Here is an 18,300-nt window from a genome sequence, read left to right as displayed (position 1 = left end):
TAATCAGCATTATTGCCGCATGACCACTTAAGGAGCCTGGGCCCAGACACTGGCCAAGAGCGCAAGGTGAAGAGCTCATGGTCCATGCAAGGCAGAGGCCACTAATGAGCTGGTCATTGATCAGGACACAGAGAAAGCTCAAGGGCAAGGACGGGACTTCTAGAACTTTAACTTCAGAAACAATATCATCATCTTCCTTTGTAAAGCGTGCGAGTCCTTATAAAGCATTTCTACATTCATTATTACATCATTTACTTCTCACAATTCTGTTGTCGAGTAGTAGGTACTGCATCCATTTTTGTCATGAAGAAACTTGCTCAGAGAGGAAGCGTGATTTGCTAAAAGTTACTCAGCCAGTTAGGGGTGGGTTAGGCCTAGAGGTCAGGTCTTCCAATGGCATGTTCAGCGTTCCCCAGGACACTGGCCCAAAGACAGCTACATCTGACTGAAGCCCAAGACAGCAATACAAGCTCCATCCAGGGACCCCACAAGGCCAAGCATCAGAGAAGCCACAACTGGACATGTTTAGATGGTGCTCACGAGCCGAGTCTGAAATCACCTCCGGCCACTATTTGGGGCAACCTTGATTAGCAATTCAGAAGCTTCAAAAGGCAGAAGAGCTGCAGCCACCACAGCAGGGCTGTCCTCTACTGCCGATTCTCCTAACTGTTCATTTGATCCTTATCATAAGCCTCGGATGGAGGTGCCATGTCCATTTTACCTAAGAGGGGACCCAGGGTCAGGGCGACCGCGTGACTTGCCTGCGGTCACACAGGTAAGAAAAGGTAGAGAGCGCCACACCTTGGACAGATGCACCCACGCCCAACCCTTCCACCACGCTCGGCAGCTTCACTCCAGCGCCACCCTCCACGTGCTCCACGCATCCCACCCTCCCCCCTCATCCCACACTGTCCTGATGCAGTCTCCACCGATGCTTGGTGTACTTGCATGTGGGCTTTTTTTTTTTTTTTTTTTTGAGACAGAGTCTTGCACTGTCGCCCAGGCTGGAGTGCAATCTGGTTCAAGCGATTCTTCCACCTCAGCCTCCAGAGTAGCTGGGATTACAGGCATTCACCACCACACCTGGCTAATTTTTTTTTTTTTTTTTTGGTATTTTTAGTAGAGATGGGGTTTCACCATGTTAGCCAGGCTGGTCTCAAACTCCTGGCCTTAGGTGATCCGCCTGCCTCGGCCTCCCAAAGTGCTGGAATTATAGGCGTGAGCCACCGCGCCCGGCCGGCATGTGGGCTTTCAAGAGACAAGGCAGTGGAGGCACACCCTGGTCAGCAGCACAGAGTGAAGGGGCCCATGTGGAAAGGGGCGTAGGTGGCAGGAGTAGCCAGAAAGGCCAGGGACAGGCAGGGCCAGCTGAGGGTCTGCACATCCTCCTGCTTTGGGACAGCCCTCGGCAGCACTGCCCTCAGGAGCGTGGGGAGAAGATAGACAGGAGGCCGGAGCCAAAAAGCCAATGGGCAGCAGGATCCTAAAGGCCCCATGTGCCAGGGCCAAGATAGTCCTGGACGAGGAGACCAGGTTCAAATCCAGGCTCTGCCACCACCCAGCTGACAACCTCAGGAAGATCACTTCAGCTTTCAGAGCCCCTGGGTCCGAAGAAAGAAGAAACTCGCCACCTGCCCCTTCTTACCAAAGCCAGGCGTGGCTGGTGGGGTAAAAACGGGGAGCGCGAGATAATTCTTTTAAAACAACCCATATTAATAAACGCATCACTGTGGAATGGTTAAGACATCATAAAGATATACTATTTTTACTTGTTAATTAAAAAAATATAACAATAACTAAATTAAAAAGATGCAGTCGGGGAGGCAGAGGGTCAGTAGTGTCATGGGTTTCTGGAACCTGCTTATTTTGATTAAAACTATCCCTTCATGCTAAAATAAAACAAAAATAAAGCAGCCTATTGGTAAAAGGAAAGCACTATTACTACCATTGTGGCACAGGCCACACACGTCCCGGCTTCCAGAACTGCAGTTTCAGAGACGGCTCTGTGGAACCTGTTTCATGAACCACCTGCAAGTTGGGAGGCAGCAGCCTGTAGCCATTTGCCCACAGAGCCCTGGAGCAGAGTCCCCAGGTCCTGTTCCAGGTCCCCAGAGAGCCGGCTGGCCTGACTGCTCCAGCAAAACCCTGAGGGGCAGGCAACACCACCGAGGCTCAGAGTCAACCAACTTTACAGCTGGGAAATTCCAGTTGCACAGCTCTCTTACTCAGACTTACCCATTCCTGCAATTATTCCCACTCTGAGAACTGTGCGGCGAAACTAAAAAGAAGGCTGCCAAGCGACAGGGCTGGGGAAGGGAAGACGCTGTTTCTGACAGAACCTACAGTCACAGCTGGACAGAAATCCCATGTAAAACGCAGTTCTGCAACTGAGACTAAGGGGGAAGTGTCACACAGAGCTAAGTCTGTGACACAGAGGCCCTAAACACTGGTCTCCCTGGTTTTGCCCAGATCCTACCCTCACAGCCTGGTTTCTGCAGAAGCAGCAAACTCTCTGTGTGCAGCCAGGAGGCATGCTTTATTTAACCTGCATGAAATTATCCACCTACTCTCAACCACAGTTTTCAAAAATGTTTAATTAGTTGCCAATTTATCTCACATTAAACATAGATTTCCACTTCCTTTTTAACACTCAGAAGACGGTGATGATGATGATGAGTCTTCTGTACAGCCCACATTCCAGTATGACATCTCCAGAAGCGGCCAGGCCCTTCATCCAGGCGTGCACACCCCAGTTGCCACAGACCTGGTCATTTCTCCTATTTTTGCTTCAGAACTGGCTTCTACGAGCATTCGAGTTTGTGACTCCTAATTGAGATGAAGTATTGTGAATAAATGCACATTTTGGATTACTGCAGGCCAGAGGTCAGGGGCCTGGCTGTCACCTGTTGGCTTCTATAAACCTCTAGCCAAGGGAACCAGAAGACCCAGGATGGAGACACGGTCAGCTGCCACCCGGCAGCATTTACCTGGCCCCGTGGGCCACTCAGCCCTCAGCCGAGGAGGAGGCCTTCCCCTCTGGAGACGGGAGCTCACACAGCTTGAAAGCTCCTTAGTTAACAACTCTGAAGCTTAAACAAAACCACCAGCAAAACCATCTGGCATCGCTTCTTCAGAGTTCTGATGAGACGACCATAAATGGGTGTGATTTTTAAATCCCACACCAACAATGGATGAAAGGATAAAGAAAATGTGTCCTATATACACAATGGAATACGATTCTGCCATTAAAAAAAAAAAAAAGTGAAATCCTGTCATTCGCTACAACACGGATGGAACTGGAGGTCATTACATTAGGTGAGATAAGCCAGACACACAAAGACAAGCATCATATGTTCTCACTCATGAGCGAGCTAGAAAAAGGTGATGGTGTGAAAGTAAAAAGTAAAACAGAGGATACTAGAGACTGACGAGGGGAGGGGGAAGGGAGGGACTTGTTAAAGGATACAAAATTACAGCTAGATAGGAGGAATAAGTTCTAGTGTTCTCAACAATTATAGGATGACTAGAGTGAACAATCATATATTATATAGGTTATAATTGTATAATATATAACATATTATATAGCTAGGTATTGAATGTTCCCAACACAGAAATAATAAATATTTGAGATAATGGATATGCTAATTCACTAATTACCCTAATCTGGTCACTATACATGATATGTATCAAAACATCACTATGTACCCCATAAATATATATCATTATTGTCAATTTAAAAAAGTAAGTAAATTAAATGTTTACAATCCCATAGCACAATTCATCAAAGGTGCAGATGGTATGGGTTCTGTAAGGACAGGCGCAACCATGGAATCTTCAGCTTCTCTGAACCCCAGGTGAGGCTGGGTGTTGGACACGTACACCTTGAGGGGGAATGTAAGTCAGTCAGCTGCTTCTCTTAAGAGTATTTGCACTGTGGGATAATAAGAGATTGCTCCCAGTTAAAAGTGGTTCAGCTATCGGGAGAATAACAAGGAGAGCCACTGCAAGGACTGTGAGCACAGCCATCCATCCCCTATCACGTGAGCCCTGCTGGAAATTAATTTTTAATGCCTAAATAAATGAATGTGTCAACTGGCATAGTGCAGAAAATTCCCACCAATAAACATTTCTCAGAGTTGAGGCATATTTGCAACGCCTATAAAATGTAGATGTTACCTGACTGACATCTAACATGTATAATCACACTTGGCGCCCTCATATCTTACCTAAGGTTCAGATTCTGACTGAATGAAATGCAGGCTAGCAAGTCTGATGGAGGAGGAGGACGCGAGAGTCCCATATGCCAGGCAACCAGGGAGATTGGTAAGTAGGAGATGAAGAGCACAGGACTGTAATAAATCATAATATTTGTTTGGGCTATCTCTGCTTCTGAAAAAGACTAAATACCACAAACAGGTACATTCCTATCCCCGTATCCATTCTTCCTCCCTGTCACTGAGATGTTAGAGAGTAAGCGCTGGCCAATTGCGGTGATAATAACAGTTAAAATCCTGGTAGATCATTAAAGGGATGGCGCTAATCATTTACGAGGGAGTGAGGAAAACAACTTAAAGCAGCCACTTCCATGCCTCTGCTAAATGCAGGAGAATGTCTCACCTCATTTTCATCTTCCCTATAAAAACACACATACACACACAAACACACATATGTGCAATACATCACCCCAACAAGGATTAATATCTTTTTTCGAAAGAAAAATTAAAGGTCTAATCATTTTGGTCTTACATCAGATGGTGCATGTAGCCAAGCTCACATCAAATCACATCCTAAGAGGAGACCAGATTTTGCATTCAAATTTCCATTGCAACTTGTACACAGGGAATCATTGTAATGGCAGCATCCTCATCTCCTGGTAACCAAATCAGCTGCCTGCCATGAAGACTGCATGACAGGAGGCTGTAAAAATATTTCTTTTCTCAGCACTCATAAGGGGAGGGAGGGAAAAAGAATCAGAGTGCCGGTAATGACTCTCACCCAGAGGACAAAGCAGTCAAAGACCCATTTTAATATGAATTTGTGTCCTCCAGTTTCAATATCCCAGTGTCAATTGTGCCAGAAAACCTAACATGGGTAGCTTTATGTATTGAATTGAGGTGCAAAGGAAAAAAATAATTCTTAATACAACGATCATTGAATGAACACAGAACAACAGATGCAAACAACACAGATTGAATCACTCTGCTTCACAAAAATAACCCAATTTCTCTTTACACACACACAAAAATCTTGCTTTAAAAATAGTGAAAATAGCTAAGGAAAGGCACACAGAACCCAGTCCTAGCTCACCTATCTGGAGTCTCTTCACCTTGCCCAGTGTTTCTCTCCACCAGGTTATTTGCATCCCTGCAACAAGTTCTTCTAATCCCCCAGAATGTTGTCTGTTCCCTCTCAACATGCCCGACTCCACCCAGGAACCCTGCGATGAGAGGCAGCCCAGGGGGCCAGCACTGGCAGGAAGGATTGTTAAGGAAGAAGAAGGACCTTACCACTTCTGGGAGCAGCCTAGTTGAGAGGTCATGGATGGCTTTGACCACTATACATATGGATGACAGAAGGAATATCACCCCCAAGATGACACAGGCTCTGCAAAAAAACAAAACATTGAGAATCTTAACTGGGAGAACTCACGCTGCTGAAGAGTCCACACAATTGACAGTGACAAAGACACAATCTGGGAATGAACTCACTTGTAACTTGCCACACCCCCAGGGTGACCACCCACAGTCCACGCATCAACACTAAGTCACCTCTAGGAGAATACAGTTCAGTTTGATCACCAAAGTCAACCGCAGGGAAAAGCGGTCACCATCCTACAGAAGCTCACAGCATCCCATGAATGCTGGCATGGAAGGGTCTTCAAGGCCATGAAATCTTTCTCCCTTGCCTGGCAAATGTGATGTTTCATTCCTGCTCAAACAGGAAGGCACATGGTTTAACAGCAGAATGGAGGCTCTGGCATGAGACATGCCAAGCTCTACCATTTACTTAACTTGTGTGATCTTGATTATTGTCTCTCTTAGCCTTGATTTCCTCATCTTTCAAATGAGAATATATTCCCTACCTAAAGAGGAAATGAGACAATGTACCAAACATAAAATGGGAAGCCATTACTGTTAGCTTAAGCAAAGGAAAGTCTACTCTGTCACTTTTGGATATGACGTGATAGACACCTTTGCATTTTCCTAATGATGAAAAGGAGAAATGATTTGGTAATGACAAGACAGGAGTTTGTGGTAAGATAGAAACTCTAAAAGGCAGAAATGAGGGGTAAGAAAGGAGACGGTCAACCAAGACACTCAGTACAGGCGGAGGCAGGAGCAGGTGCGCAGTGAGGCCAAGGGTGAAGCCAGAGGACACACAGCTGGGGGTGTAACGTGGGGACTGGCAAAGAAGGCTATGGGACTCAGGACATAGGAAAAGTCTCTGACAACCCAGACACAACAAATCTCAGGATGGAAAAATGAAGAGTGACGGAAGATGAAGGTAGGCACGAGGAAATGATACCATTACAAGGGTTAAAAGATCAAATGAACATGAAGAGGGAGAGAAAAGATAAAAAATACAAGAGTGACTACAGTGAGGTTGAGATCATTCCTGTCCCAGCTTGATGTCTCCACCATTTGGCAGCCTCCTGAGCAATCTTGCCCCAACTATCAAACAAAATCATGTTTTATTATCCACCTTGGAGTCCCTTCTCTAGACTAACAGCATGGCCCCAAATTGCTCACCTAATTTTGAGGTGGCACCTACTTATAATCCCAGTAAACCTGTGAACAGACTCCATCCTCCACATTTAGGAGTGAGGAATAAAAGCAGGTAAGCGAGGCTGTTTGGAGTCCACTCAGTCGGCTTCTAAGTCACACTGTGGTGTAGGTTTTATTCCTTCAAAAGCAAAGACGGAGTCATCACAGGTTGGAGCAAAACACAGAAAAGAACAGAGATGGAAGGAAAAGGAATGAGTGGGTTAGGAATCAGCACAGACTTGAGCAAATGAATATACACACGGATGATGGAAGGAACATCACCCCCCAAGGGACACAGGCTCTGCAAAAAAAAAAAAAAAAAAAAAAAAAACATTGAGGATCTTAACTGGGAGAACTCCACGCTGCTGAAGAGTCTGCACAATTGATAGTGACAAGGACACAACCTGGGAATGGACTCGACTGTAACTTGCCACACCCCCAGGGTGACCACCCCTAGACCAAGGACTGACAGTAAGTCACCTCTAGGAGAATACAGTTCAGGGTTTGATCACCAAAGTCAACAGGGGAAAGAAGTTGCCATCCTACAGACCCTACATGAATGCTGTGAGCAACGTGGCCCCATGATCCACCAGGGGCAGAAGCGACAATTCAGGCATTAAGTAGGTGCTAATGTGCTTCCTGTGTGTGACAGTGCACCTGGGGCTGGGAACCACAGTCCTAACACTGGAATCAGGGACAAAGGGAGCCATGATAGAGTCCTGGAGGAATGAGGTGAATGAACCTACTGGAGGGCCCTTTAATGACTATGTACTGTAGCAAGAGCAGGGATTCCTAGGGCTTGGGGACCATCACTCCCAAAGCACTTGCCTCCTGTTTGGAAGACAGTTCTGGACCAGCTGTGCTAGAGACCTGGAGTAACCATTCCTCCCTGTGAGCACATGTGCATCAGAGGTCCCATTACAGGAGAAGAGCCTAAAATCAGGAAAGGCCTCCAAGGAAAGTTTCACAATGTGGTTCTTCCCTCCATTCACAAAACTCCTGAGTGACTCACAGACTCGCTCTTTAATTAACCCTTTCAGGTAACTTCAGTCATCAACTCAGCACTTCCCAGCACTGAGAGCACATTGTACTCACCGAGGGAATTCTTTTTTTTTTTTTTTTTTAAAGTTTCCTGGACACCACTCCAGTTCAATTTTATCAGAATTTCCAGGTGTAAGCCTAAGCCTCTGCATTTGTTTAAAAGCTCCCCAGGCAATTCTTGTGTACACAGGACTGAGAATGTGCAGCCTAGAGTCAGGTGGGGCCCTGTCCCTAGGAAGCTTCCACTGTGAGGTGACAACACAGGACTCCCTGGAACAGAGGCTGAGATAGAAGCGACATCCAAGCTGGGGAGGAAGGAAGGGGGTCTCGTGGGACCTAATAGGCCTTGTAGTGCATTTGTTTGTCAACCAGCTTTCACTCCCTGAAAATCAAGTAGGGCAGCCATAACTCGTGTGCTATACTCTACACGTAATTTGTCACCATATCCCCAAGGGAGCTTCCATCTCCATACTCCTCCGGGGGAAGGAAGGAACAAATGCCTGCTTCTTTCTGACAGGGAACAGTGGTGATAATGCAGGAACTGCCTCTCACCAGCTCACTGCAGCCACGCCCCCATCGCACAAAAGGCGGATATGGATTCTGTTTACATTTACCTAAGGAGATGAGTGTGAAGGATGCAAGGAAGGGCCTCATACATAATTTATTGCTTATCTTTACTCAAAATTACACTAGACATTCTGTAAGGGCAAGAACTACATAGCATGTAGCAGGTGCTCCTCATGCAGTAGAGTGGATCAAACATCAATGGATTCATCCCTGACTGATCATAAGCTCCCCCCATGGAGTCTAAGGAAGCATCAACCATTTACCACTGGGGATGGGAGGAGGAAAGAGGCTCCCAACACGTCAGCCAAATGCCTGTGGAATGGCCCACATGGTAAAGGCAACCCTGAAATATAATGAAAATCAAAAGAAATTTGTGATTTGGTTTATTAAAGTTGAATTTCACAGAATTGTAATCCTATTTTCTTCACCAATATACTCATGAATATACTCCAAAATGTTTCAAAAACTCATTTGCATCTTTTAAATGTGTTACAGATTCAAAACCCACAGTCACCCCTCCTTCCACACTGCTGGGAGCCTGTGTGTCAGAGTGTCTCCAACAGCCCAAAGCAGCTATTATTAGCAGAGGGCACGGTGCTATTTTTTTAACCATTTATTAATATTTATTGTGTTTACACAGCAGCTTTCTCCTCTAGCACTCAGAGCTCCACACATCAGCTCATCAGTCCCCTGGAGGCCACTCACCAGACCCAGGGTTTTGTTTTTCTGCTATTTTATGGATGAGGGGTGGGGAGAGAGGTGTTTTATAAACACTAGTGTTTAAAAATGGAGGAGTCAAGGATTAGCCGGCTTGCCTAAGGTCACTCAAGGAGTTTGTGAAGTCCACCCAGAAATAGAATCCCATTCAACTGCCTCCCTCCTAGCAGCCAGCCCTGGTCAACCATCCAGCCACACGAAAGCTCTGGGCAGCCACATCACGTGCTCACACCACCACTGCCCTGGGACTAGTGGTCTCCAGGATGCTGTGAAGATTGAGTCAGGAGCAAACAGCGCAAATACGACTGCTTCTGCATCTGCAAGTATGAGCTGCTTCCAGGCTTGGGGGACCAGAGACGGGTGGGGGGCAAAGGGTAATTGCTCCATCCGCAATCCCTGGCCTCAACCCAGAAAGGCTGGCCTGGCCAGTAACAAGGGCATTGAGGAACCAGGTCACTAAAAAGAACACAGACTCCTCCCTCCCGCCCCAACTCTGGGGGAGAACTTCATGGATCAGAAAGAGGCAAATGAGCTGTACCCCTTCAGCATAATCCCCCAGTCAACCCAGACTGAAACCAAATTTAAATTCCCGGCCGGGCGCAGCGTAGGTGCGCCTGTAATCCCAGCACTTTGGGAGGCCGAGGTGGGTGGCTCACCTGAGGTCAGGAGGTCAAGAGCAGCCTGCCCAACATGGAAAAACCCCGTCTCTACTAAAAATCCAAAATTAGCTGGGCATGGTGGTGCATGCCTGTAATCCCAGCTACTTGGGAGGCAGAGGCAGGAGAATCACTTGAACCTGGGAGGAGGTGGTTGCAGTAAACTGAGATCACACCACTGCACTCCAGCCTGGGCAACAAGAGCGAAACTCCACCTCTAAATAAATAAATACCCACCGGATCAATGGTTGTCACAGTGTGGTCCACGAATCAGCAGCACCCGCGTCACATAAGAACTTGGTGGAAAAGCAAATTCTGAGTGAGTCCACCCCAGACCTACCGAATCAGAAACTCTGGGGATGTGGCCCCTCAATCTGTGTTTTAACAAGCCCTTCAGGTGATTCTGATGTACGCTCAAGTTTAAGAACCACTGAATAGGCCGGGTGTGGTGGCTCACACCTGTAATCCCAGCACTTTGAGAGGCCCAGGCAGATCTGCTTGAGGCCAGGAGTTTGAGACCAGCCTGGGCAATACAGAGACTGCACCTCCACAAAAAATAAATTAGCTGGGCATGGTGGTGTGTGCCTGTAGTCCCAGCTATTCAGGAGGCTGAGGCAGGAGGATTGCTTAAGCCCAGGAGGTTATAGCTATAGTGAGCCATGATCGTGCCACTGCACTCCAGTCTGGGTGATGGAGAAAGACCCTGTCTCACACACACACACACACAAAGACACACTTAATGTCTGAAAGGAAGCAACGGTTAACAAGCCACTTCAAAGAAATGATTAAAGGTAGTTAAAGCCCCCTTTTTTTTTTTTTTTCTATTCTGCTAAGGGCTCCAAATTGCTAACTGTGCACAGTACTGTAAATCTCCAGAAGCATCAGTGTTTGATTCTGAAATTATAAGGGCAAAACCTACTGACAGACACTCATACACAAAATGTTGTTGGATCGAAAGTTTGGCCCCTTGTCAATTGTAGGTTTAAAGGCCTGTGGCTCACATTAAAATCGCCTGAGTCCTAGCCTACCAATTCTAGGTTACTTCCTATCAGATCAAAAGAGCCAAACAAGGGAAGCTTCTCCAATCACCCTCTAGTTTACGACAGATCTAAACACAAAGTAGCCCTGGTGATTAACCAATTCATCCCACAGTTTAACCTGTAATTGTTTCACGTATCATCTGTCACTCTGGTCTCCAAAGCATTTGTAATCTGAGACAGTGCTCAAATGTGAAGCAAATAATGAAGTTAAGTGGTGTGAGCATATAACACGGTATTTATGGCTGCACGATTCCTAATGCTGGTTTTCTCGAGCTAAGCCCTCTTTCTCTCCGTGTGTTCTGACATTTCAAACAAAGCCACAGAGGAAGCTCATCTTGGAGGCAGGATAAAAGGAGAAAGTGAGCAAGGAATGGCTGTAAGCCATTCTCTCCTCTCGATCATGGAGAAGCCAAACCGGCACCATCTGGTTAAGACTCCACCCCTCCCTCGATCCCTCACTATCAATGCCTCCCTCCTCTACTCCTTCTGGAACTCCCCCACTTCCCTTCATGTTTGTACTCATCTTCACCTCGTTTCTTCCCTCAACTCTCCTGAGCTCCAGCCCCTCATCCTCTCTCTCCATCCATTTCCCATCTCTCTCCTCTATCTTCCTCTACCTGCTGTGTTTGTGGAGCAGGTGAGACTGACTTGGACCAGGGACAGTCACTCAGACCACAGCTTTCCATGCAAGCGTTCCCTACCCTCTCCATGGTAAGAGCCTCCACTTCCTCAAGTTGCAACCATTAAAACCTCTCCTTCCTCAACAAATGACCTTTGGTTTACATCTGTAATAATACACAAGCTGAAGAGAACCTGACCAACTGAAATCCCACTTAGATAGGACTTTATTTCTGGCATCTACTTTAGGGACAAAAGTCAACATGAGGAACTTGTTGAACGATTAGTCTCTAGAGCAGAGCAGACCCAGGGCATTTTCTGCGATGATGGATGCTATTCTATACGGTAGCCACTCGCCACGGGTATCTATTGAGTATTGCAAATGTGGTTACTGCAACTGAAGAAATGAAATTTTAATTTCTTTTCATTAAAAATCAAATAGCCACATGTAGTTGGTGACAACCATACTAGACAGTACAGCTCTGAAGGTTGGGCTGAAAATACACAGGTTCACCAAAGGGGCCATCCCCCAAGCCACTCCTCAAGATGGGGTCAATTTATGTGGGCTAACAGGGACTGCTCTAGGAAACTATGAGAAGGCACATCAGTCCTTTGATACCTCCACCCAAGCCCCAGGTCTGCGTGCCAGTCTCTCTCGTTTTCATCTAACGTCAACCTATCTCCAGCCACAGTGACTGCTTCACCAAGTTATCTGCATTTTAGAAAGGGACTTGAAAATTCAGTCACTCACATTTTAAGTTCTACGCGTCAAGCCCTGAGGCTAAGGCAAACAAAATCTATACCCAGCCTCCAGAGAGCATGAATCTAGGATAGGAAACCTGGAAATCACTACAAGACAGTCCATCACTTGTGAATGTGAAAATAGGCAATGGACGAGGAATAAAATGAAGAAAGAACTCAGAGTGATAAAACACAACCTAGGGGGATGGAACAGGAAGAAGAGATGGCTCTGTAGTGTGACATCTAAGCTGGGTGTACAATGGACAGGAATCATGAAGCGGAAAAACTAGAAGGCTTTGGAAGTTACTCCAGACAGAGGAAACTTTATGGACAGAAGCATAAAGACACAGCACTGTGGGGCCCTATTTCAGTGGGAGTTCAAAATGGAGATGCTGTTCCTGGAGCATTTGGCCCCAGGGGAACAGCAAAGCAATAGCCACAAAGAGGCCCTGTGTATCCTGGAAGCTCCCTCAAGATGGTGGGTGCATCACCCATGGTACACACAACAGATCTTAGATGGCATATGGACCAACACCTCTTGTATTTAATAGTTACATATTTTAATGTACCTTAGAAAAAAATGATCATTGCTCCATGACTACAAAGATATTGTTGCTTAGGGAAAAAATGAATACGATTATATTTAGATAAATATTAAGTTCATAAAAGGATAGGATAGATAGTACATAGATAGGTCAGGATCACCAAGTTGGAACACACAGGTCTGAGGTTGGGGAAACCTTTGCGGCGACAGGAAGTTGCTGCAGCATTTTAAGCAAAGGAGACCCATAATGTGATCTGGGCTTTGCAAAGACCCTCCTGACTGCAGCTGGGGTTGGGAGGGTTGAAGGGAAAGGAACTAGAGGGAGGGGAATAGACTGGAAGACAATGTCAGTGGGCACGAAAGCAAACTGATGACTCTACACACCGGCCATGACAGCTGAAAAGAATCAAGATGGAAAGACACCAAGAAGATGGAAATGGCAGAACTCGGTGACTGACTGGACACAGGCAGAGGAGGAGAAGGGTGCAAGGACAACCCCAATTTTGAGACTGGTCACAAAGGAAGAGGTGGTGGCGCATCCAAGAACAGGAAGTGAGGAGCCAGTAGTGAGTCTGTTTGGGGCTTGCCAAGCTTAAGGAAGGTCTGGACAGTGAGATACACTGACCTGAGCCTGAGAGGCCTCTTCCCAGCCTAGGCTCCCAGGGCCATTTTCCTGGGGCTTCCAGGTCTCACATTTCCAGGGTGGAGGGGAATGGACAGAAAGAAAGGAACAGGGAACAGCCCGTCTAAAGGTTGCCAAACCCTACCCAAGATCTCTGCTTCCAGTATACACTGCACAGGGAATGCACGCGGAGACTCGTGGCCCAAGGTCTTCCAATTAATTAGTAAAACAGTGATTCTTGTGTTCTAGGGCAAGGATTTGGCATGAACAGGACAGCAATTGCCTGCTCTTGTGGAGCTCACATGGGGATAGGCAATGAACACATGAACAAGTAAGTACATTATATACAGAGACAAAGCAGAAAAAAGGGGAGAACAAGGCGGGGTGGGGGGGCGCTGTTACTTTATATCCAGTACTCACACTTCTTTCTAATGAGGGTACATCTGAACAAAGACCTACCAGATGGGAGAGTCAGCTCTACAGCCACCTGGGGACGAGCACTCCAGGCAGAGGGACAGTGAGTGCAAAGGCTCCTGGCAGGAGGGAACCCAGCATGCTCAACCTACGGCAACGAGGCCGGCATGGCTGGAACCCAGGGGCCTTGCCATTACCATAAGGACTTGTGTTTTTCCACTAAGGATGGCAGGGCACCACGGAAGGACTCCGCAAAGAAATGACGCAACCTGACTCACATTCAAAAAGGATCACTCGGGCTGCTCTTTTGAGAAAAGACCAAAGAGGGACGTGGGTGGAGGTGGGGAGACCAGGAGAAGGCACCTGCAGGGATGCTGGAAGAGGTGATGCTAGAGCAAGGCAGGAGAAGCGGCAGTGCAGGGAACATGGGTCCTACAGGCTCCCATGAGATACAAGGCAGACTGGCCGGAATTCAGTGCATTCCAGCTGCTGAGGGAATAAAGGAAGCAGTGGCTTTTTTGAAAGATTTTAAAGGTACTCTCAGGGTAAACCTGCTTCTCAGGAGAATATGGACATCTAAAAACCTTGGTACTTTAGCCAACTGGTTATTTCAAGTAAACCATGCGAGTATTTCAATGTCAGGGCAATTAGCTGCACCAATTCCAATTTTTTCTTAAATATCTGCTGAAGGTACAACTGCTTGTCTATGCATGGAATATATCCAGGCAGATACCCAAAGAGAGTGACAACAGTTTTGCTGAATACGGATGGGGAATAGAGGCCTGCTTTAGGAAAAAATATTCCTAGAGAAGCTGATCATGGTTTTTGTAGTTGTGTGTGTGCAGATACGACCTATGAAACATGAAGAAACACTGAATGTCTACTATTTGCGAAGAAACCTGCTGTGCATTAGCTACAAGGACAAAACATGGCCCTCTTCCTCCAAGTAGAGAAAGGGGGCATTTAAATCACACACAAATATTCCTAGAGGCCCAAGCGCAGCGTCTCATGCCTGTAATCCCAGCACTTTGGGAGGCAAAGGTGGGCAGATCACCTGAGGTCAGGAGGTCGAGACTAGCCTGGCCAACATGGTGAAACCCCATCTCTAATAAAAATACAATAATTAGCCAGATATGGTGGTGCACATCTGTGGTCCCAGCTACTCAGGAAGCTGAGGCAGGAGAATCACTCGAGCCTGGGAGGTGGAGGTTGCTGTGAGCTGAGACTGTACCCCTGCACTCTAGCCTGGGCAACAGAGCAAGGCTCTGTCTCAAAAAAATATATATTCCTAGAGAAGCTGAGAATTGAGCTGACTTTGAACAAACCAAAGAAATTAACTTGATAAAGAGGAGTGAAAAGTATGTTCCGGGGAAAAGGAAGGCAAGTTCAAAGGCATGCCAGAATTCATTCATCCTGCACATTTCCACTGCACCTTGTGCCAGGCACTGTTTTAGGGGGCAAGCCATGCAGGTATAGGGAGAAGAAGCTTCAGGCTCTGAGGTGGAACCCTCCTAACTCCAAAGGGGAGTGAGAAAGAGGGAGAATGGTGAAGGCAGATCATATAAGGTCTTAGAGCTGTTGTCAGGATTTAGGCATTTACAAAGATGGGAAGCCACAGGGCGCACGAACTTGGAAACGACACGATGTGGCATGTTTTAACAGGACCATTGTTCACCAAGGGCAGAAACAGGGAGAGCAGTGTGCAGGCTGTGGTGATATCCAGGCCAGATGAGGGTGTGACAAACAATATCATGACTCTCCAGGCCAGGTGAGGGCATGGCAAATGATGTCATGGATATCCAGGCAGGTGAGGGTGTGGCAAATGATGTCATGGATCTCCAGGCAGGTGAGGGTGTGGCAAATGATGTCATGGATATCCAGGCAGGTGAGGGCATGGCAAATGATGTCATGGATATCCAGGCAGGTGAGGGCGTGGCAAATGATGTCATGGATATCCAGGCAGGTGAGGGCGTAGCAAATGATGTCATGGATATCCAGGCAGGTGAGGGTGTGGCAAATGATGTCATGACTCTCCAGGCAGGTGAGGGTGTGGCAAATGATGTCATGGATATCCAGGCAGGTGAGGGTGTGGCAAATGATGTCATGGATATCCAGGCAGGTGAGGGTGTGGCAAATGATGTCATGGATATCCAGGCAGGTGAGGGCGTAGCAAATGATGTCATGGATATCCAGGCAGGTGAGGGCGTAGCAAATGATGTCATGGATATCCAGGCAGGTGAGGGTGTGGCAAATGATGTCATGGATATCCAGGCAGGTGAGGGCGTGGCAAATGATGTCATGGATATCCAGGCAGGTGAGGGCGTAGCAAATGATGTCATGGATATCCAGGCAGGTGAGGGTGTGGCAAATGATGTCATGACTCTCCAGGCAGGTGAGGGTGTGGCAAATGATGTCATGGATATCCAGGCAGGTGAGGGTGTGGCAAATGATGTCATGGATATCCAGGCAGGTGAGGATGTGGCAAATGATGTCATGACTCTCCAGGCAGGTGAGGGTGTGGCAAATGATGTCATGGATATCCAGGCAGGTGAGGGTGTGGCAAATGATGTCATGGATATCCAGGCAGGTGAGGATGTGGCAAATGATGTCATGGATCAGGATGTAGCACTGAAGCATGAGTCTCTGGACATTTTCTGATTCTGAGTTTTGGTCTGTTCAGGGATATATTCTGAAGGCACAGCTGCCAAGTCTTATTAATGTATAGTAGGAAACAAAGGAGCCAAGAAAGATTTGAAGCTTTGAACCTGAGAAAAGCAAAAGATAGAGTTGCCATTTCCGGAGACAGGGAAGACAGTAGGAGAAGCAGGTCTGGGAGCAGAAAAGATCAGGAGTGCAGCTGTGGATGCAGTAAGTGTGGGATGTGTGCGTTAGACATCCAAGTGGTGGTGTTGAGAAGGGAGCTGGAATAGGAGTTTAGATTCAAACCTGACTCAGGAATCATCAGCACATGGATTACACTAAAATCTTTCAAAGTGAAGGAGATTCTTTTCCCCCTCGAGATATTACAAATGCCCTAGAAAAGCTGGAGTGAAGGTTCCACGAGGGATCCAGCTGGGAAGCTGAGTAGCAGGGAGAGTGAGACCCAACCCTGTGGAGACTCACGTGCTATAAGGTAAGCTGCATAAATGTTCTTGTGAAAAACCATGCAGAGCCCCTGACAGCTTTGAAAAAGATGAAGATGATTAGATCCGCATTTTTCAACGCTGACTCAGGCACTGTCTGTGCTGCACACTTGCAGGGCCTGACCTGCATTCATCCCCTCTTCATGGGTAATGGGCCTCAATGCTCCTTCCAGGCTCCATTCTCCGCGAGGGGAGGACTGACAGTCACTGCACCCCACCTGGAACCCAGGCCCCTGACCCAAGCTGGGCCCATCAGACACTCTCCCTGGACTTTCAATCCAAGAGGAATGATAACAAGGACTGAAAGCCAAAGTGATTCGTCCCCGAGCAGGGATGGCTGGAAGGCCATGCTCAGCTGAGACCGTCAACCAGAGTGCTGAACCAACACCCCCGGGTGTAGCCAGGCTTCCTGTAGCAGGGGGGCTGTCTTCCCCCAAGCCAGTACTCCACTGAAGCCAGGCAGAAGCTACAAGGCCTTGGAAGCATGCCAAGTCCTTCCTGGGCATTCTGCAGTCCTTAAGTAAGCCATAGGCTTGCTGAGGTTAAAGAAGAAGGGGACAAGACGCCACCTCTTGATGGAGGAGTGACAAGGTAGCATGGTAGAACAACATGTGGAGGGGGGCTATGGTTGTGGTTATCTTCAGGAAATACCACCTGTCACAAGAATGAAGAGGCCCAAGACCAGGTTGATCATGTACTGTGTTAGCATAACCCTTTGTTTCCAGAAATTCTCTCGTGCTGGGTTCAAAGTCAGGGGTGTCCCATCTTTTGGCTTCCCTGGGCTACACTGGAATAAAAAGAATTGTCTTGGGCCACAGATAAAATACACTAAGGATACTGATGAGCTTTTTTTTTTTTTTTTTTTTTTTTTTTACAAAAAGAGGTCTGTGCATCAATCTTACATTATTTTAAGAAAGTTTACAAATTTGTGTTGGGCTCTGTGCATAAACTACTTTAACCAAGCTTGACCAACCCATGGCCCATGCACTGAAAGCCATCCTGGGCTACATGGTCAATGCAATTCAAGCACAGAGCCAGATTCTGAGGCTTCTGTGCTATGATAAAGAAGGGGATGGGTGGTTGTCAAAAGAAAACAAGGAGGCCAATTCCTAGTAGGCCTGCAGAAGTGTGTATCATTGCTCACATCAATTGCTCTCAACCTCACACCCCTACCTTTGCTGTGCGATTGACAGCACCTTTGTGTAGGGGACATATACATCCTCCCCACTATGGGGCTTGGCCGTGTGACTTGCTCTGGTCAACAGTGAGTGGAGATGACATCACTGTACCTGCGCAGAAACTTTCCACGTGCACAGTTGGTTTGGCCTCATTTCTGCCCAGTGGTCCTAGGAGAGGAGCTATTCCTTCTGCCTAAAACCTGGAATGAGAACTCATGTGGAAAAGGCCACCACCAAACCTTGGCTTACATGGAA

General features: G+C 47.1%; 1 protein-coding gene across 1 annotated transcript in view; it reads right to left on the bottom strand.

Annotated features, from left to right (window-relative positions):
* The window catches only part of TMEM163 (transmembrane protein 163), a 259,455-nt gene that overhangs the window by 41,405 nt on the left and 199,750 nt on the right, over positions 1 to 18,300 (bottom strand). The window contains exon 5 of the mRNA XM_032145642.2: positions 5,508 to 5,604. Coding sequence (XP_032001533.1) covers positions 5,508 to 5,604 — 97 coding nt within the window. The remainder of the gene's footprint in view (positions 1 to 5,507; positions 5,605 to 18,300) is intronic.

Source organism: Hylobates moloch, unplaced genomic scaffold, assembly GCF_009828535.3.
Source record: "Hylobates moloch isolate HMO894 unplaced genomic scaffold, HMol_V3 SCAFFOLD_24, whole genome shotgun sequence".
Lineage (NCBI taxonomy): Eukaryota > Metazoa > Chordata > Mammalia > Primates > Hylobatidae > Hylobates > Hylobates moloch.
The sequence above is the reverse complement of the archived record's forward strand: the minus strand, read 5'-3'. Positions and strand labels throughout refer to the sequence as shown.